General features: G+C 37.4%; 1 protein-coding gene across 7 annotated transcripts in view; it reads right to left on the reverse strand.

The window, feature by feature from the left end:
- Window positions 1–2,596: 2,596 nt before the first annotated feature.
- The window catches only part of CABCOCO1 (ciliary associated calcium binding coiled-coil 1), a 168,403-nt gene continuing 149,395 nt past the window's right edge, over window positions 2,597–21,604 (reverse strand). For all 7 annotated transcript variants that reach the window (XM_086382311.1, XM_086382296.1, XM_086382295.1 and 4 more), the window contains 3 exons: window positions 10,960–11,082; window positions 10,407–10,547; window positions 2,597–4,389 (listed from right to left, as the gene is read on the reverse strand). In XM_086382311.1, coding sequence (XP_086238437.1) covers window positions 4,315–4,389; window positions 10,407–10,547; window positions 10,960–11,082 — 339 coding nt within the window. In that variant the 3' untranslated portion in view covers window positions 2,597–4,314. The remainder of the gene's footprint in view (window positions 4,390–10,406; window positions 10,548–10,959; window positions 11,083–21,604) is intronic.

Genomic DNA, 21,604 nt, shown 5'->3' on the forward strand with positions numbered 1-21,604 from the left:
TGTGCCAAAGACTGCATAGAGTAGGTGGACCCTGTGACTAAAAAAGCAAAAAATGTTATTTATTTCTCCCACTCTTAGAAACTGCTAAGAAGTGGAGCTATAGCTTTTATGAGAATTCGCTCTTTTCCACGCCTCCATGTATAGAAATCCTGGCACCTGGGAGATAACCTTTTTAAAAATATGAATCTGATGTCACTGACTACTTAAAACTTATCAACAAGTAACCCATTGCTTTTAGGGTAAAACTAAAAATCTGTACTGTGGGGCTATAGGTCCCTTAGAGAGCTCTGGCTGTGACCAGTCATACAGCCTCCTCTGCACCCCAGGGACTTTGCACATGCTTCTCTTTCTCTGCCTGAAATCCATCTTCCTCCACCTTCTGTGAAGTTAAATCCTACCTCTCCCAATCCTACCTCTTGTGTCTCAAGGGGCAAAACATGTGAGAAGTTTCCCTGATCTCCCAGACTAGATCAAGTTCTTTTTTCAATATGCTCATAATTTCCTGAAACCTGTCTTTATCATAGTCAGCATTAGCTGTCTCCCTCTCCTAGATGGTGATAGACAGCTCCCTGTCTCCCTGGCATGCGGTAGTCCATGGGGTCGCGAAGAGTCACACAACGACTGAGTGACTGAACTCTCCTAGATTATTAGGACAGATGCCCTGTCTGTCTGGCTCACTAGTAAATGCTTGGGCACGTAGTAGGTACTCAATGAATATACACCATGTACATAAATGAACAAATGGAGCTGGGTTAGGCATTCCATCCCTGCATAAATTTTCTAAATACTTAATATGCTTACAATACAAATAAGTTTGTTCCCTTATTATAACTAAAACCCCAAATGGTCAGTTTTCCCTTTGTTTCATATGACTATGAGATAGCTAAGTTAAGTATATGGGCTTTGTAATCACACAAGCCTAAGCTCAAAACCTGGTTCAACCATTACTGGCTGTGTAATCATGGGAAAGTTACTTGAATTTCTCTGCTCCCGTTTCCTCATCTGTAAAACAGGTCATACCTGGATTTCAAGCCCTGATCTGTCAGTTGTTGGTTCAAGTTAGTCATCTCTCTAAGCTTCAGGCTCCTTAACTATACAATTAGGCCAGTAATATCTGTCTGTCTATCTCTCAGGGTTATTAGGAGGATTAAAAGTATATACGAAAGTGAAAGTGTTAGTTGCTCAGTCATGTCAGACTCTTTGCCACCCCATGGACTGTAGCCTGCCAGGCTCCTCTGTGCATGGAATTCTCCAGGAAAGAATACTGGAGTGGGTTGCCATTTCCTTCTCCAGGGGATCTTCTTGATGCAGGGGTCAATCTCAGGTCTCCTGCATTGCAGGCGGATTCTTTATCATATGAACAGGGAAGCGTTTAAATGTACACATATATATATATATATATATATATTTAAATTTGCTTATAAACATATGGAAGGTGCTCAATCTTTGTGGGCTAAAGCAGTAAAAGCAAATTAAAGCAAGAGTTTGACAGCATTTTCTATCAGAATACTAAAGCTAAAAAACTGTCTAATGCATCTGTTAGTAATGATGTAGAGAAAGAGTTACCATACACTGTTGGTAAAATATCCTTGGAAGGCACTTTGGCAATATCTATAAAAACTGGAAATGCAAATAAAATTTGACCTAGAAATTTCTCTCCTTAGGAATTCATTCTTGAGGTATAATCATACATGTTCACACAGATGGCAACACGACATTGTGATAGCAGATGTGTGTTAGCCGCTTAGTTGTGTCCAACTCTTTGCAACCCCATGAACTGTAGCCCACCAGGCTCCTCTGTCCATGGGATTTCCCAGGCAAGAATACTGGAGTGGGTTACCATTTCCTTCTCCAAGCAAAAGTACTGAAAACAATACAAAGTCCATTAATAGAAATAGTTTAAAAGTTATGGAATTTCTAAAATGAAATACTCTATACATAGTCATTAAAAAGTGTGTGCTCAGTCACATCCAACTCTTCGAACCCCATGGGCTGTCACTAAAAAATACTGATAGAGAATTATCTTAAGATATATTATTTCACAAAAAAAGCACTGTAAAGAACAATGCAAACTGTGTGTGTTTTTTTAAAGACCACTCTATACAAGTATCCAGTTGTGTAAATGGGCAAAAAGTACTTTCCTATGGACTTACTGAAAGCTGTGGTTGCCTCATGGGAAAAGAAATGAAGGTACCTAGCCAGGGTGAAATTTATTTTTCATTGTCTACACTGTTTTTTTCCTTTTTTTGGTAACAGAGTGCATATATTGCTTTATTGATTCAAAATTAATTTAAAAGAGCAGAGACTGAATTAAAATTTGTAGTTACTGCTACTACAATTGCTCTTTCTCCTATTATTAGATGTTACAGTCAGGCTATTGCAGGGATCCCTGGGCTGCTCCAACACTATAAAGACATAAGAAAACAGGATGACAAGTTAGTTACCACGAGGGGACGTACCGATCCACAAGTTCCAGTGGAAAGACAGAGAAAGCTGGAAATTCTGGCAAGGTGGCTGCCCCAAACAACTGGACAGTGGGGATCAGGGACGGGCAGTGGGTTTTGGGTTATCGTAAGAGGTAAACAGAAATCAAACCTTAGGGAAAAAATCCTTTAATGTGAATTCATTGAGTTATCAGAACAACCACAAAAAATAAGTAATATCTTCACTTAACAGATGACCAATTATAGGGTGAGCAGCCTGTCCAAAGTCACACATCAGACCCTGGGAGTCTTACTCCAGAGGCAGGCTTTTGGTGTTCATATAGGGTATTGTTTTTGTGTAGTTTTTAGGGCCAACTGCTTATTTTTTATTCAGTTTTGAACTCTTTGTACCTTTGCTCAAAATCAGCACTCTTTATTAGAAATGGAGGTCTACTGTTGTGCCAATGGTTGCATTTGAAGCTGTACTGGGTGTTTTAAGACGCTCCTTTATTTCCTATTTGTGGTTTCTCTAGTTTCACCTCTGTTTTCCCTGGAAAAAAGACAGATTAATGAAATTAAGACTTGTGAGCCCTTCTAGTGATCACTGAAGGCCATCAGCATTTTCAGTTAGGAAGGACAGCTCAAGGAAGAAACACCTTAGCTCATTCAGGCCTTCCAGACTTGGAAGTGCATGAACAATAAATAAAGACAGTTTCAAAGTAAGGACTTCTCTTACATTGCTGATCAGTGTAGTTAAAAAAACCAAATCCTTCCAGATCTGTCTCTGCCCTAAATGAATATATTTTGGGCAGTCCCCTTGGTACTGGTGCAGTAAGCAAGGTTATAACCCAAGGTCACAGCACGGACCAAACATATTCGACCAAGTGCCACAGATGTAAGTACATTTGGTTCCAATATAAACTGGAAAATTCTTGGAGAAATGGTCCCCTCGTTGCAATGCTCTACATTCTAGAACACTCTGAAGTCTCAGAAATTGGGAAAGAGCCGAGGTAGTAGTCAACTTAATTTGCCAAACTAGGGATAATCAGTTGGCAAATGGATATTTTCTTTTGAAATTATATTTTTAATAATGGTATTTAAAGGCTTGAGATGTTTTCAATCATTCTACTGCAATATAATGGTTAATTTTAAGAGCTCTGTGAGTTTGATTTGTATTTAAGATTTTCACAATCTATATATAGGTTGGTCTTTAATAACCATTTATACATTGCTTCTTTTTATATAGGTCATGTATTCTCCCGGGAGAGTAACAAGATTAGAAATAACAAATACAGTACAGAATAAATTAAAGTGCTTCAAACTGCATTATATAATTTCAGAAAATTGGTTTCACACTGAAACATTTAAATAAGAAAACCAACTGATTTAAGGGAAAAAAAAAAAACAAAACCCTAGTACATGCACTTGAATTGCTATTGTTTAGCAAATTTTACCCTCAGCAGTATGGTGGTGGTCTGTGTTCACAAGGCTTCAGCAATGTGGCAGTTCATTTGGGTCAATATGGATAAAATCATTGTTCTTCTTTATTTTAAAATGTTGACTTCATTCTCCTTGAAGATGAATAACATTTACTAGTCAAAATGTCAAAGGAGTATTATAAAAGTAATTGTATTTTTATATATGGTTCTCCAAACTCTTATATAAAAATGTTCTTATTACACACAGTGCAATAAATTCAGAGGCTGTTATAGGACAGGAGATAGAGAAATTGGGGCCAATACTTCTCTAATTAGTTAGGATAATGAAAAGTGGGGCTTGGTTTTCCTCTCTCAACTAAATGAAGGCGATCTGGTGCTCGAGAGAGTTTATGATTCCGGCCGGTTATGTTTGTTTTGTGAAGTTTTAGTGTCACTCTCCTGGTTCGGAGTCCTCAGGCCTTTTTCAATTTTTCTATCCGTGCATTAAAGGCTTCTTCCTGTATTTGCAGCTTTTCGTTTATCTCGGTCTGTGAAGACAATCATAAAAAAGTGGTTATGATGGAGCTATCTTTGGCTGCACATTGTCTTTGTGGTTTTGACATACTATAGTGCCTAAAGACAGACATTATCCCTCACACACCTTCCTGTTTTGCAGACGTAGCCGTGTTTCAGCCTGTAGTGATGTGATAACACTTTATCATATTTCTCTGCACATTCCCAATGTATAGCATGTCTGCTATGAACAGGAAGTGGTATTTGGACAGCCATTTTTCACATAGGCTTGTGTTGGAAGATAGGCTAATTTATCTGCATTTTCAGACAGACTTTACCAATAAGCACCGAATCAGAATAACTGCTCTAGGCTCAGTTATTGCAGCGTTGTTGGTACTGCCACCCCTCTGCAATGGAGGTTTTTGTCTCCCGTGTAATACATTCTAATTGGGATCCCAGAAAGCTTCTGTTGTGAAATCACAACACAAATAATCTCACAATTAGAATGATTCTCATAATTAAAGAGTATTCGCCACATATACAGCTCTTAAAATTATGATGCCCTTTGTGATATATAGTTTTGGTATAAAAAAGTAAGCAGTTGCTGACAGGTTTTCGTGTTTGCTGTGGCTATGATAGCATTTAGCCTCTGGCAGTGATATTCTGTGGACTAACATTGCTACCTGCACAATTCCAAAAATATTTTCATATTAGCTGAACATTTGTAGCCCTGGAAATGTCCTCCTTTTTTCATGATGGATTATAACATTATGTATAGAGAAACCAGTGGCAGGGGCATGGTAAAACTGGGGTCTTTGTTTAGGTGATTTAAAATAGTCAACACGCATATGAGGAATAGTTCATACACATAAATGTTAGTAAGTAATTAGAAATGTAGAATTGTAATGCCTATGACCTAATTTAAGGTCATCAGGGTAACTATATTTTAAGAAACATAAAAAATCAAATACTGATTTTGGTCCAAATATACCTTCATTGTTATTTATTTATTTATAGCTGTAATTATAACAGCTAGTTTTGAAAGGTCTACCTGCTTGCCTTATCTGATGAGATATTGTTTCACTTTCACAGTTAAGAGAAACTATTTCTGAAAAGATCACATCGGTGCCAATAATTCTGGGTTCTCGCACGAGTATATCTTTTTTGGCTCAAGTTTTATCAAGTCCTGGGGTCAAGTCTGGCCTCTGGCTTTTCCTCTTTTCCTTTCTTGGTGCTAAGTGAAGGAGGCAATGAGGGATGAGCATGGTTGTCCAGGTTACAAAAGAAATGTCTTATTTTTAGGAACCTATAATCCCCTCGGGCAAAATTTTGGGAGAGCTGAAAGGAGGAAGGGTCTAGGAGTGCGGAGACCTAGGGATTAGTTTAGCTCTGCAGCCTTGAGCAGGTCACTTAACCACCTTTAGTTCTTATCAAAAAATTAAGTAGTTTAAAATTAAGTATGTTAAATTTCACGTATGTTGGCTTTTAAATTCATAATTCCAAGTACGTTAACTTTTAAATTCATAATTCTAACTCTCAATTCTGTGATATATCACTGATGTTATACTATTTCATTATCATGATATTGTGCTATATTAAAAAATATTACTTCTGTTTCTTTATGGCAGGCTATATATTATATCATACAGGGCATGAAATAGTTTGAAGAAATGATTCTGTTACAGTTCCAAAGGACTGGGAAGTACTGGTCTAACTAGACAATTGACTCTTCCCACTTTCAATTAAATGTATTTTAGGTCCACCAATAATTTCATTTCTTTTTAACTAAGGACAGACATATTATTATCTTCCAGCTTCTGTTTCCCTATCTCATTAGGGTTTTCACATTAACCTGGAGGTCTTTTTGGTATTTCACTGAGACAGAATTGACTGCCTGCAAGTGAGGGCTCTGGGGAAAAGGCTCCCGAAAGTCAGCGGCATGCCTGCTAGAGCTGTGCTGACCGAAGGACACATCTCAGATTTCCACACCATGGTGATCAGTACTTTGGACACTGGACGACAAGATCCCATGTCTGGTCAAGAACAGGTTGTCCTTGGTCTACAGTGTCTCCATGTTAATCCTCAGAACACCGATGACCAGATGTGCTATCTACACGTCCCAGGATAGGGTATAGTTCCATTGCCTTTTAGGAAAGAATGGAAAATCCATGACCTGGGTCCAACAGCCTCTCAGTGATCACATCTTGAGGTGATTTTCCACTCAGCTTTTCTAACCTGGGAAGTTGACCTAAAAATACCTATGGTCCCAGGATGGCAAACTTCTCTTAAGGTTTTCACATTATTTTACTCTACTGCTTAAGATAGGGCCAACAGCCAACATTTAATGAAAGAATTTAGTGCTAGCATTCATATTTCTCTGAAATATAATTCTTTAAATATATTAAAGTTTGCTCCATTGGGTATAATTTTTATTATACAACTCAGGGCCAAACTAATTTCATTTTAAATGTATCTTTAAAATTAAAATACCTAGGCTATATAAGCTTAAAATGTTTGCTCTATTCAGTATAATTTTAATTAACATCTCAGGGCCAAGATAACTTCATTCTTAATAAATTTCTGAAGCTATACATTGAGTCAATGGGAAAGTAAGTAGATTAACATAAAAAATTTAAGGATTCACACTATTTTCAGAAATTTCTGAGTTACAGAAGTGAAATATGCTTGTAACCACAATGGAGAATGAGGTCTGAAAAAAATTGTACTCAAAACATGAATTCACTACTGCCTTTTCCTACAAAAATTATAATAAGACTATGATTTTTACCTTTGTATATTTTTTGAGTATGATTTTTACATAAAGAAGGAGAAAAAACTATTGGAAAATTTAAAATATCTTACAAATAAGAATTCATTACGTGTTCCTACAGCAAGTCATTGGTTTATATGTACTGACCACTGATAAGCGGCTACCTTTGAACAGGGATGAGACAGTTTTAAGAGCCAAGAACACCGGAAGGCAGGTTTTAGAAGTGGAAAATAACTTACCCATTTAAAGCAGGGAGACATTTAGGTAGGCAGAGAGTAATTACCCAACTTGGAATTTGACCAAGACAAAACAGTAAACACTGAAAAAGTGCCACACCACTGGAGTATTAAAAACCAAAGCAGTCTGGTTGTGATATTAGAGGTTATGTGGTTTTTGTGGATTACACTGGAATTAGAACTAGAACCCAGTTCACAGCTCCCAATCAGGGTCTTTTGTCAACTTCTGACCCTGGAAACCCTGGACAAATGACTTAATATTTCTGTTCCTCTCAGTGTTCATTTTATTTATCAGATAAGTGCCTGCCTAATTCAAATGGAGTTTACTAAGATTATTGAGAGAAAATATATATATATATTTTATATATATATATATATAATATATATACTATCTTGAGATACTGTATAAATAAACATCATCAAGCCATTTTATTGAAAAACTGGCAATAATTTGGCTCAGGCTGCCGGGAGAAATATCAATAACCTCAGATATGCAGATTGACACCACCCTTATTGCAGAAAGTGAAGAGGAACTAAAAAGCCTCTTGAAGAAGGTGAAAGAGGAGACTGAAAAAGTTGGCTTAAAGCTCAACATTCAGAAAATGAAGATCATGGCATCTGGTCCCATCACTTCATGGGAAATAGATGGGAAACAGTGGAAACAGTGTCAGACTTTATTTTTTTGGGCTCCAAAATCACTGCAGATGGTGACTGCAGCCATAAAATTAAAAGACGCTTACTCCTTGGAAGGAAAGTTATGACCAACATAGATAGCATATTCAAAAGCAGAGACATTACATTGCCAACAAAGGTTCGTCTAGTCAAGGCTATGGTTTTTCCTGTGGTCATGTATGGATGTGAGAATTGGACTGTGAAGAAGGCTGAGTGCTGAAGAATTGATGCTTTTGAACTGTGATGTTGGAGAAGACTCTTGAGAGTCCCTTGGACTGCAAGGAAATCCAACCAGTCCATTCTGAAGGAGATCAGCCCTGGGATTTCTTTGGAAGGAATGATGCTAAAGCTGAAACTCCAGTACTTTGGCCACCTCATGCGAAGAGGTGACTCATTGGAAAAGACTCTGATGCTGGGAGGGATTTGGGGCAGGAGGAGAAGGGGAGGACAGAGGATGAGATGGCTGGATGGCATCACGGACTCGATGACATGAGTTTGAATGAACTTCAGGAGTTGGTGATGGACAGGGAGGCCTGGCGTGCTGCAATTCATGGGGTCGCAAAGAGTCGGACGCGACTGAGCGACTGAACTGAACTGAACTGAATGTCCATGAATCTACTTAGTATGGAAATGATCAAGGCACCTGACAGATCTGCATCCCTCACCTCTGGTCCTTTCTATGCCTAATTCTCGACGAGACGGGGGATCTTGTCGTCCAGTGTCCCGAGTTCTTTCTATGCCTAATTACATTTAGATGAGCCAGCTAATGGGCTTCCAGGCCCAGTAAGGATGGCTACAGGCCACTGGGACAACACTTACACATAGAAACATCATATTCCTTCTGATATAAGGGTATTGATATAAACGCTACAGACTCTAATATTAAAAAAATTTCAATGAATATTTAAAAAACATACTGCTCACTACATGGAACATGGCCTCAGTAAAGATGTTTTCAATTTTGAGGGCCTGCAAAAAATTTTATTACTGTCTAGGGCCTTGGTGATAATTTCAGAGCTACAGGATCACAAAGGAGCCCAGGGCCATGATTATCCATAAACTATATTTAGATGAAATGTTATCAAATTTAAAGAGAAGATATGTTTTGAACTCAGCTTAATTCAGCTGCTCTCTGCCCTTCAACATGAGTAACCAGTTATTACATTCATGGGGTTGTTAACAATAAAGCTTTGTGTAAAACGTGTCCTTTCACTATTTCTGGTAAACAATAAACACCCCTTATTAAGCCGAGGACTTTGGCTGATTCTGTTGGCATCGAATTATTAAATGTTCGTGTAAACAGTACATTAACATTTGATGATTAAACAAGTAACAAGGTATGCTATTGCCAAGCTAATCTTTTGTTCCCTCTAAATTGTCATTAATGCAGAGTGCTTTTTATATATAGTCTTATGTCCAAAACAACAACTGAATCTTTCCCTGAGATGCATTCATATTTTAAACATGCAGTAGAATGTCCTATTGGTTCATGTTTATTTCCACAGGAAATTATAAATCCTCTCAAAATATGCAAATGACTCTATTCATTTTGTCTAGGAAATGATGCAAGCCTTTGTGTTGAGGTAGAAATGGTGGCATTCTTTTTGGTTTGGACAGGAAAAAAATTAAGTATAAAGCTAAGCCTACTGATTCATCGTTAGCAGTTGCTACTGAGATGGCTGTTGTCATCACCATTTTCATGCAGCCACTGGTGTCAGTGGTAACACCATTAATATATATATATATATATATAATTAGCTGGGCTTCTCTGGTGGCTCAGACAGTACAGAATCTGCCTGCAATGTGGGAGACCTGGGTTTGATCCCTGGGTTGGGAAGATCCCCTGGAGAAGAGATGGGCTACTCACTAAAGAGTTGGACACGACTAAGCAACTTTCACTTTCACACATCCATTAGCTCTGACTGATATGTGAAAGGAGCAAACTATCTGAGAAGGAGTTCAGAGATAAGAAAGCCTCTCTTTAGAAATTTCGTGAAAAGACTAAGCTAAGAATGATGGGCTGAGCTTTAGTGTTTACTGTTTACAAATGTACTACCATTCCTCCTGCATGAGCAGTCAGTCAGTGTGACTGGGCATGGAGTGTTTATGGGTCCTGATGCTGCATGATTCCGTAAACTGGTAACATACCACAAAATGTGCTATTAGTGAATTTATTTTGTGATCTTACTGAGTCTCAGATGACTCAACTGAGAGTTATGTGGAGATGTTACACTGAGCTGCTCCATTATCAGCATCACTCTTGCTGGCAGAGCGTGGGTAGTGTTTACAGACATTAAGGTTGAGGTTGGTTAATTAACAAGTAATAAGGTAAGTAAGCACACTATCAAGTAAGCACATGATCAAGGCTGAGTACCTGAATGCTGATTAAAATGTCATCTGTGACTTGGTCCAGCACCGATTTTATCTCTTCAATGGTGAAACCAACTAACAGATCAGTTTCTGAAGTATCGGCTTCTGGCTGGGACTCTCCAGGGCCTTGTTCTTGATTCAACCCCTAGAATATTAAATGCAAACAACACTCAAGTAATTCCTGGAGCCTTTACTGATTTATACATAACTTCAGAATTCTTTCGGCTGCTTTCCTATCAAAAATGATGTCAATCTAGGTGGATTTTGATTTGACGTTTTCCTGCATTTTCATTATTCATGAGCATCATGACAGGTCAGTAAGTGGCGCTTTTACCTACTCAGAGAAAATGAAGGTAGAGACTGGGGAAGGTGGAGCAGAAAAGATTAAAATTGCTTAATCAGCCTCAGCTGGCCCACCTCTGAATCAATGCCAAAAGAAACATTTATATTTAACTAGGAAAGATCGGAAGGAAAAGAGAAGTGCATTTGGTTCTTTTTCTCCTACTAGAGAATATCATACTGAGACACAGTGAAGTAAGAGACAAAAGGAAACATACCTTTATTTCCATATCCAATGGTGGAGGTGGCTCTATGAATGTTGAGTAAATATCAAATGAGATTCCTTCTTCTAGAGGATCAGGGAAAGGGTGATCTGCAGGATTCACAACTTCTATCAATTGCTAGAGGGGAAGAGAAGAGCTGTATTATGACAAAAGCTCTGGTGAGTAACCACAATTTCAGCCAATATACATAAAGTTCCAAGTCTATTATTTTTTAAATGCCATTGACTCTGAATTCTTGATGCCACAGATCTCTTAGCTTTATAGCGCTTTTTGTGCTCTGATAATTAGCATTTTACTTCCTCCTCTGTCTTATTTTTCTATACTATGTAGTTTGGGACTTCATTTTATACTGCCTTGATCTTGAATTGTTCCATGAGTCAGTGTTCCCATCCTCCTGCCTACAAGCTCTCTGGAGGCAGAGACCATGTTTTAGGTTCTCTGTACATCTTCTCCAGTTCTGGCAGAGAGTTTGATCTTAAAACACTCAATGACAGTCTGATGGTGACTGATATTACCCAGTAGAGTCTAGCTGTTCTTGCAGGCAATGGTGAAATGGCCATGAGAACTTGGTGATGAGGATAATAAAGGTTCTAAAGGTTAATGTGCAAAGTTAGCACAGAGTAACTCAGAGAGGAGATGTGCAAAGTCAAGCAAAAATACTGAGGGCAAGGCAAGATGTCACTGAAAGCATTTAACAATTCTGTGGCAAGATTGTGCCAATCAGAGAAGGGTGATGGGTGGTCAACAGCGGAAATGAAGAAACGAGTCAAAGAAATGTCCATCTCACCATGCCTTGAGGGAGAGAGCAGAGATGAGGGTACTGATGACACTAAACATCTGATGCATCTCAATGGTTCCTCTTGCTTTGATTTCATGTTTAAAAGGCAACATTCTGATCATAATCTGACTTCTCATCTCAGTTGTTCTACAAACATGACTCAGTTGTTCTACAGCTGAGTACTCTGATCTTCATACCTATTACATTCCTCATTGTAAATCAATAAACCCATGTTCTGATTTATTCAGTAAGGTCCTAGGAGCTTGTTTTTATGGCTCTGAGATGAAGCTACCCACTGTATGCTAACAAAGTCTTTAAGACTACAAGTTTTGGGACTTCCCTCAAGGCCCAGTGGTTGAGAATATGACTTGTAAGGCAGCGGATGCTGATTTGATCCCAGGTCAGGGAACTGAGATCCCATGTGTGTGTAGTGTGTAGTGTGGTGTGTGTGTGTGTGTGTGCACGCACACTAGTTGTGTCTGACTCTTTGTGAGTCCACTGACTGTAGCCCACCAGACTTCTCTGTCGATGAAATTTTTCAGACAAGAATACTGGAGCAGGTTGCCATTTCCTACGCCAGGGGATCTTCCCAACCCAAGTATCAAACCCTTATGTCTTGAGTCTCCTGCATTTGCAGGTGGATTTTTTACCGCTGTGCCACTTGGGAAGCCCAAGATCCTATGTGCTTAAGGGCAACTAAGCCTGTGTGCCACAACTACTGAATCCATGGGCTCTGGCACCTGCTCATGACAACTAGAGAGAAGACTGAATGTTGCAACCAAGACCAGATGCAGACAAAAAAAAAAAAAAAGTGCCTACATTAAGACAGTAATCTAGAAATGCATAAACACCAAATAATTACTATCCCATGGCACCTGGAAAAATCCTGAAATCATGATGTTCTTTTCTAACGTTTCCACGTATTATAATACTTCATTTTTTACATATTAATACTTTTGATTTAGATAGGTTTTGGAATGAACTGAAGGCTAGGTTATTACCTGGTCATACCAATATATTTTGCCTTGACTTTGTATTACTAATCTTAATTTGATCTTATAGGAAGCTGCTGCTTAGTATAAATATATATAAGGACTGAAGTGTTGTAACTTTACAGTCAAGGCAATTTGGAAATGAAGAAATTAAATGATTGGCTTAAGGTCAAATAATTACTTGGTGACAGGGCTAGGAGTTAAGCCCTGGTGTGCTGACTTTGTGGCCTATGCCATTTTCAGTAAACTGTAATATGTCCTCATGTTGCCACATTTGGAAGTTGCTGATATTATTAAGCACTTAATCTTTAATCTGTTAGATGACATCATTCCCGATTATTCATCCTAAATTGACCAAGATGACTAAATGTTAATAAAAATAAAGATCGAAAAAACTGTATCAGACAAAATTATTTGTACATTTTTTCAGCATGCTTGCTTTTTTATCCTCCTACACTTTATATTGCACTTTATTTTACTAAGCTAGAAAAGTAAAATAGTTAAATATATTTTAGTGTCTTCTGAAACATTATAGATAAAATAAATAAGCTGTATATAGGAATCCAGAGACAAGGGAAGATAATGAGGTATTTACTTGGTTGACTAAAGGACACTAAATTCACTAAAGCTGACTTTAATATAGGGTGAAACTAGAAATTTGAGGGGAGTGGTAGTGAGTTAGACATTGAAAAAAGAAGAAAGGAATTGAATTGAATTTATTTTATTTACCACAGGCACTGAGAAGGTAAGCAGGAGATAACCTGCAAGGTAAAAGTACTTTCTTTTAATGAAGGAGAATTTTATCTTGTTGCTTTTGCCATATCTGTCTTGCTGGTATAGTCTTCCATTCATAGGCTAAGACTTTGCTAATTTTCTTTCCCTTTGGTGGAAGTCATCAATAGATCACATCTCCAACCTGGTAGTAGAGAATTCTACCATCTGCCCACCTGTATCCTTTCTTCCAACAAATTATATATTTAAATACTTAAGGGCAAACAGATATTTGTGCTCACGGATCTCATTTTATTCCTTGAATCCCCTGTGGTCTGGATTTCTTTATAAAGTTTATCTGAACTGCGTGCCGACTCCAACTCCTGTTTCCCTAGTCTTTGGCACTGGTGCGCGCGCGCTTGTGTGTGTGTGTGTGTAGGGCACACACTTTGAAACTTGGAGCTCCTCAGCTCCACATCATCGTTTCTTTGGTGGGGTGAAGCTCCTATTTATCCCAAGAACCTGAACCTCTGACTGAGAACTAGGCTTTCTTTTCCTTGATTTTTATGAGTATAGCTCATATAGCTATTCATTGATTTGATTCATGTACAATAACTGGCAGTGAGGATTTCTTTACCTCAGGGTGTTTTGCATACCATCAATGAACCAAAACACAGCTATGTTTTTCTTTCACAAAGAGTCTATATTTGGTTACGTTAGTAAGATACCGTAAGGGAGAGAAATGTCCCAATTTCAGATGAGGGTAAATGTAAAGTCATTTCATTAGTAATACGAAGGCACACTGTCAAATATATAGCTTGAAATAAACATAGTGCCCAGAAGCATCATAGTGATTTTTTCCCCATTAAGCAGGCTTTTTAGAAAACAAGTTTAAGGAAAATTAGAATCAATAATTGTGGTGAGAGCACAGAGCCATCAAATATGTTTAAATGAAACCGTCTGATGCAATACTTTCTTTAAAAAATACAATTAGGCCTTTGTATTTTTTTTTTTAACAAAACCTCATGTTTTACAACATCACTGGTTCTGTAATAAAATCTATTTAAAACAGAAAGACATGGTCAGCTTTATTAAGTTAGATTTTCTGAAAGAACGTTATAATTTCCTCAAGTCTATGAATAGCTGAAGCAAATTAAACTAGTTTTATAACTATTTTATATATTCCTGTAGAACTTAATTGTCTCATATTTTTCCCCTCAAAAGTATAATATGTTACCTCTTAAATCTGGAAAATAAAAACAGAAAAAGTATAAAGTATGTTTATAAAAAAATACTCCTATTTGGTACTCTGGTTTAGCAACCCCCTCTTTGAGTCTATAAGAGAATGGCACCCATAATCTTCAGATCAGAAAACAAAGAGAAAGACTTTAAGTGATTTGCCTGAGGCCTAATGCTGGGATTAAAACTCAGGAGTTTCTGATTATACACGTACATCATTTGACCAAATGATTGGTTTTGCCTGACTTTCAAATACCCCCTAAATATTACTTTGAATGTAAAGCAATAAATGTGTTTCTTTTGCCATTTTTGAATGCTTGCACACAAATGGATATAATAAAAACAATTATGTTGTTCCATGTGAATGCCATTTATATTTTTTCTGATAATGAGCAGACCATTTGAACTAAGGTGAGTACATTAAAAGCTCTAATAAAGAAGAGAATAGATTTCTAAACAGAATAATGAACTGTTAAGTGAACGTACAATAAATAACATCTACAGATGTGGTCGTTAGAAAATTTGTTTTGCATAACTTACCAGTATACATTTCCCCCAGATGTTATCTGTTACATGAAAATGAACTTAAGTTGGCTATAGTGTTCATTAAGTGCACACTGCATTAGTGTTATTTAAGATGGTTTATAATCTGAGTTTAGTTGAATTGTGCCATGGTATTTAAAGAATATCAAGTAAATGGCTTTTGGCATAATTTATACTCGTAAGTACAAAATTTCATCACCAAACATTATGCAGCTTTAAAAACATCCAAGATCTTTACTTACAAGCCAAATGAAATCACTAGAAGTCGTTTAAGAATTTACATATTCAGTATGAAATAGACATTTACTACAGGAATAAATAATATGGATTTTCAACCTCCTGGAACTCAGGACAGGGTCAGTTTAGGTCTAAAAAATACTTACAGGAATTAAAACCTGCTTCTAGATCTTTCTGTGTCTCAGAAGTATAAAGATCTTATCTGAAAATTATGTTACTTCATGTTTTCTTTTTCTACTTTGTGTGTTAACATTATTGGTAGCATTAACTCTAGTTTATTGTGTTTGTTACTTGTTTTCTTATTTTTGTTGTTTGTTTTTGCTTATTGTTATTTAGTATAGTTTTTCTTTGGAAAAACCGTACATGATTTGTCAGTAGTGTTTGTATCACTGAAATCCATGATTAAGATGGCAATTATTAAATTAAGTTATTGAAAATATTTAAAATGTCATTGAAATGACAATTTTCTATTGTTCTGAATGGCAAAAAACGAAAAATTCATTAAACTTTTTTTGAGCTACAGACACAAAAAAACTGGTATGCTTCAAAGAGACATTTTTTGGAATTGTCAGATGATGACATCATAGGTAAATCAGAATTTACTACACAATGTTAAAGTTTCAAAAAGAAAACTTTATGATAAACTTCCCCAATACTAAGGAAAAAAGGCACAAAAATTCCTGTAATGTTTTAACTATTTTCTCTCCTTGAAAAAAAGCATTACTCATTTGCAAGTCTAATTAAGACGTATTGTGTCATTTTGGAAAATTTTAACACAAATTGTAACCCATTGCTCACAATATGCAACACATAAAATGCCAACACATGAATGCCACCTGCAGAATGCAATCAACTCTGGTAATGTCATACTGAGGCCATAAATTTAAAATGAAAAGAGAGGAAATTCAAAAGCTGAGATTATCGGAGAAACTTTAATTAATCCATTTCTAAAGTGGCTTTTTTTGTGTGTTCAGGCCATTATAAATTTCTTAACATACCCTGTAAATGTAGAATATCAATTCTGCTAGGAGTCCTCCTCCCCAGTTGCATTTTTGACTTGGAAATAAATTCGCAAATGCAGCACATTAATTTTCTTTCCTATGCTTAATATGCAGTATTTACATTTTGAAAAGGTTCAAAATGTTGCCAGGCTTCTGCAGGGTATGAATAGACATCTAATAGCAACTTCTATTTTTATCCACAGCATACTGGTAGTTTGAACATTTATAACTTAATAGAGCTCTGAGACCATCGGATTCACATGCTAATCACCTAAACAGTGAAGGGTAACACAGTACAACAAGTTAGGACAGGAAATGAAGACTACTCGTCCAGCTAAAGCGTCAAGGAGGAATTTAGGTTGGCAGGCGCCAGTAAACCAATTCGCAATCTGGCTAGGACACTCCAGTTAACACCTTGTGCCCACTTTATTTATATCTCTTGATTTGATCTTGTTTAACTTGGGCTTAAAATTTTTTTTAAGTGAGATAGTTAAAGAAATTGATTCCAGGGTATTTTAGACATCTTTAGTATTTCTAAGTGTACTTCTGTTTAAGGCCAACCCTCTAATTTGAAAAGAAATCTGAGGACCCCTATCTTAAAGACCTCAGACGACAAAATCCTCTCTAATGAATCTGAAAAAGAGTACCTTCTTATACTGTAAAGGCAATTTAAGAGGAAAAGATGTTTTGATCTGGCTCTGGTACAATTCCTGAGGGACAGAACAGTCCTTCAGAAACTCAGATATTTTCTAAAGATGGCAATAATCTGGAAGATACAGAAATGAATTATAGGTTTTAGACTTGGTTCTATTCCTAATTGTGTGATGCTAAGAAATCCCTAGGCCTCAGTTTATTTATCTGTAAAAGGAAGATAACGATAATTGCTACCTGGCTAATTGTTTCAAGGCACAAATTAGATAATGTGGGTGAAAATGTTGGGGGTTCTTCAAAGGGAAACTGTTATTGAACCTGAAGGTGTATTATATTACTATCACTTATAATTACTGTTATTATGGAAAGGATCATCTTTCTAATGCCAGCACTGGAAGACAGAGTAGCCATGTTGGGGATACTAGTCTATGCTATTTCTATATTTAATTGGAACATCGCCCAAGCAATCCAATTAACTCAGAAGAATTTGTTAATGATGACATCCCATCACCCTGTTTCCATATAGTCTCAATTTTTAAAATACCAAACATATATCTAATGCCTTTTTATTTGATGAATTCCTTGGACCCAAACAACTTCTCTTTTGGGACTTAGATAGCATGACATAATTAGGTAGGTATGTGGCTTGGTCAGGACTATGGCAAATCACCTTATTTAGAAAAGGAGAGTGTTTATGTTCAACTTTCAAAATTAGAATATCTGCTTCTTTCCCCCACCCCCAATTTATCACTCTGTTTATTTTTCATTTTCCAGTATCCAATGTGGCTTGTGGTTTCCCAGATAGAGTTCAATTAAAAAGATTTCCTTTAAAAAATTTTTGTCAAAAGCACAGTTAGGGCAAACTTTCAATGCGTCTTTCTTGTGAAAATCAAAATACCAGAGCTCTTACAACTACGAAGTTCAACACTGTACTTTTGACTCTTGAATTGTCCTTATTGTGCAATTTCCTCAGGGTGAGAGACTGAAAATATGGTTAGTACCATTACAAATAATTAGAAAAAAAACTATTTCTTTTCAAAAATATCTTTTGAAAATAGAAGCCACTCAGAGTGTATCTGTTTAGCTTATTAAGTTATACTCTAAAAGGCATATCACTGAACTCACTGTAAACTATTTCAAACAGCTCTGATGGTGGGTGAGTTTTTGTTTGGTTTCATCCAGTGTATTCTATTTAAATTTGAGGTTTCTAGTACTTAAAAATGAGGAAATACTATAAACTACCTCTTGTTTTAAGAATTAGGAAATTAAGTATCAGTTAGTCAGAATAATAAGATGAGTTATGCAATGATCTTTGTGGAGAGCCTATTCTGAATTATGAAATATAAATTCAAAATTTTGATTTTATAAATGTTGCATTTAATTATATCTTATGATAGCTTATATGAAGATAAAGCTATTTCATGGCTTTTATACTTGAAAATATTCCTTTTGAACAAGTATCTATAATTTGCAGACATTATGAGAGATATAAATCATAATGGTTAGAAAAGAAACGATGATGGAAGAATCCTAAGTCCTTGGTTCTAGATTTTGTCTCTTCATGGACTTTCTGTTATTTTCCCAGTTTAAGTTATCTGAATAAAAGGCGGCTAAAACTATTTGGAGAAAGCTACACATGCAATTTACTTAACTTCAAAGTATATGGATTGAGCTACACTTCAGTCCCAAAGTCATCAGCTGAAAGAAAATCTTTAAAACTATATTGAAATTTATTTCATTTAGAAATATAAAGCTTTTTTGGGCTAAACTAGAATGTTTGTAAGTGCTATGAAATCTTTACAAAAGTCAACAGAATATTATTATTCCTGACCTCTTAAGCCCAAGTGTCTATTTTAAGTAATCTGACATTAAAAATGTGCTGACAAATATAGATTAAAAAACAACACAGGAAGTTGTAAATCAGTTGGTAACCCTTAGCATCAAGGAAATAAGAGACCATGAAAATATACTCATTTAGTCAACCACAATCTTAATTTTTAACTTAAGAAAATTTGCAGAAGGCATAAAGTTTATATTTTGGATATTTTATTCATAGTTTATATGTTTCTTTTTTCTCCAGTGGGCTCACGAATTATTACAAGGAAACATGTTGTCATAGTTATAAATATTTCTCTCTGTGCTTAGCTCCCACCCCCTCCCTCCCCCTCCTTTTTAAAAATCTCAACTAATTCTTTAACTGTATTAGGCACTCTTTGGTCAGCGGGACAGGATTTTCTTGCTTCAGAGGAAACTGCTGTTGATTATTCTTATGTGCCTGGCATTCTAGAAACATGGCTCTTTCAGGAAGCCCCCAAGCCCTTCCTCCCATGCAGGGCAGCCCCTTATTATTTACATGGGACAATTATTGTTTCAAGGACCTAAGAAGAGGCATGTCTTCCCTTGCAAGGAACAGCTCTAGGTACCGTAGTTTCAAGACTTTTCATGGAATCTGAATTCTTCGAAATTAACTACAAAACTGATTCTGTGTACAATGGCATATACAGCAAGAGATTTTATCAAAAAGACCTTTTGCCTATAAGTAATAAATCACGCTGCTGCTGCTAAGTCGCTCAGTCGTGTCCGACTCTGTGCGACCCCACAGACGGCAGCCCAGCGGGCCCTGCCGTCCCTGGGATTCTCCAGGCAAGAACATTGGAGTGGGTTGCCATTTCCTCCTCCAATGCATGAAAGTGAAAAGTGAAAGTGAAGTTGCTCAGTCGCCTCCAACTCTTACCGACCCCATGGACTGCAGCCTACCAGGCTCCTCTGTCCATGGGATTTTCCAGGCAAGAGTACTGGAGTGGGGTGCCATTGCCTTCTCCATAAATCACGCTAGTTTAGTTAAAAAACTGAAGTAACAGCAACTCTGAAAAAATTTGTTGTTCAGTGGCTCAGTTGGGTCCAACTCTTCGAAACCCCATGGCCTGTAGCACATCAGGCTTCCCTGTCCTTCACCATCTGAAAAATTTAGGTGGTACCTTTATTCCAGATTTGAATGTTTTAGAAATTTGGATTCCACCCCCCTATCCCCCCATTAAATGTGTAGTGGGAGTCCTAGGTTGGCTCTGCCATTCAGTAGAGAGTATGTCTGAGATGTGGTTTCTTTATTTGTAAAATTAGGGGGTTGAACTAGGTCATCTCTAGTCCAGTTACAGATGTTCTATCCTATGTTACTAAATTTCAAGTGGTTTTTTTCTCTATTTATACAAGACTCACAGTCGCCAGCCTATACAGAGCCTCAGATTCAGTATTTTTATGTCATGATGTAGAGGAATATTTGGATTACACACTTAGTGCTTACTGGAATCAGACAGGCTGCGGCTTGTTCATTTATTTCTACTTATTTATCTTCTCCAAACCGGCTCCTCCTCCATTTATCTCTTGATGGTATCACCAGCTTTTTGGTTGCCGGACTCAAAACCTGGAGGTTGTCCTCAGTACTTAACTCTCCCTTGTCCCTGATATTAAATCAGTCACAAAGCATGTTGGGGGCACCTCAGTGATGTCTGCCAGACCCACTCCCTTCTTTTACACGATAGTGCCCATTGGGAAGGCTTCAAATCCAAATTCCTGCCTTACAGATCTTGAGTACCTCCGCCATACTGGAGTACTCGGCTTGCACAAAGTACGTCCAGTGCCTAGCACACAGCGTTGCTGTCATTCAGTCACTCAGTTGAGTCCGACTCTTTCCGACACCACAGACTGCAGCACACCAGGCTTTCCTGTCTCCTGGAGTTTGCTCAAACTCACGTCCACTGAGGCGGTGACGCCTTTCAATCATCTCATCCTCTGTCTCCCCCTTTTCCTGCTGCCCTCAATCTTTCCCAGTATCAGAGTCTTTTCCAATGAGTTGGCTCCTGCAACAGGTGGCCAAAGTATTGGAGCTGTAGCTTCAGCATCAGTCCTTTCAATGAATATTCAGGACTGATTTCCTTTAGGATTGACTGGTTTGATCTTCTTGCAGTCCAAGGGACTCTCCTAGTCTTCTCTAGCACTACAGTTTGAGGGGTGCTCAATACATATTTTTTCATATGAAAAATAAAACCATAGATGGAGGTGCTTTCCCAACCAGTGTCTTGCCTGGGAGGGTATTTCTCCTTCATCCCTGCCAGCTGATAATTCCATCTGGCCTTCCTTCCAGGCCAGCTCAAATCACCTCAGTGACCTTTTTTCTTGTGCTTCAGAATATTGCCTACTCCTCTTGATAGTACTTGCTACATTGTGCCTTGAGTTACAACCATGGATGAGGGATCTCCCACTACTTTGTGGAACTTCGTGAGGGCAGGAACCATGTCTCTGGGACCTCCGTGCAGGTTTCTGTACACAGGAGGCATACATTAGGTGCTGAGTCTTCCATTACGGTAACCATCCATGAAAACATTTTCAGGGCTGCCAGTCTGTTTGATCAGTTCTGATTCAGTTTAAAAAGTTTGTCCTGAAAAATGATACCGTTTGGACAAGCAGATCTAATGGTTCACTGTTGCATC

The sequence above is a fragment of the Bos grunniens genome, chromosome 28 (assembly GCF_055505025.1).
Source record: "Bos grunniens cultivar Pamir isolate PY7600 chromosome 28, Bosgru_T2T1.0, whole genome shotgun sequence".
Taxonomy (NCBI): Eukaryota; Metazoa; Chordata; class Mammalia; order Artiodactyla; family Bovidae; genus Bos; species Bos grunniens.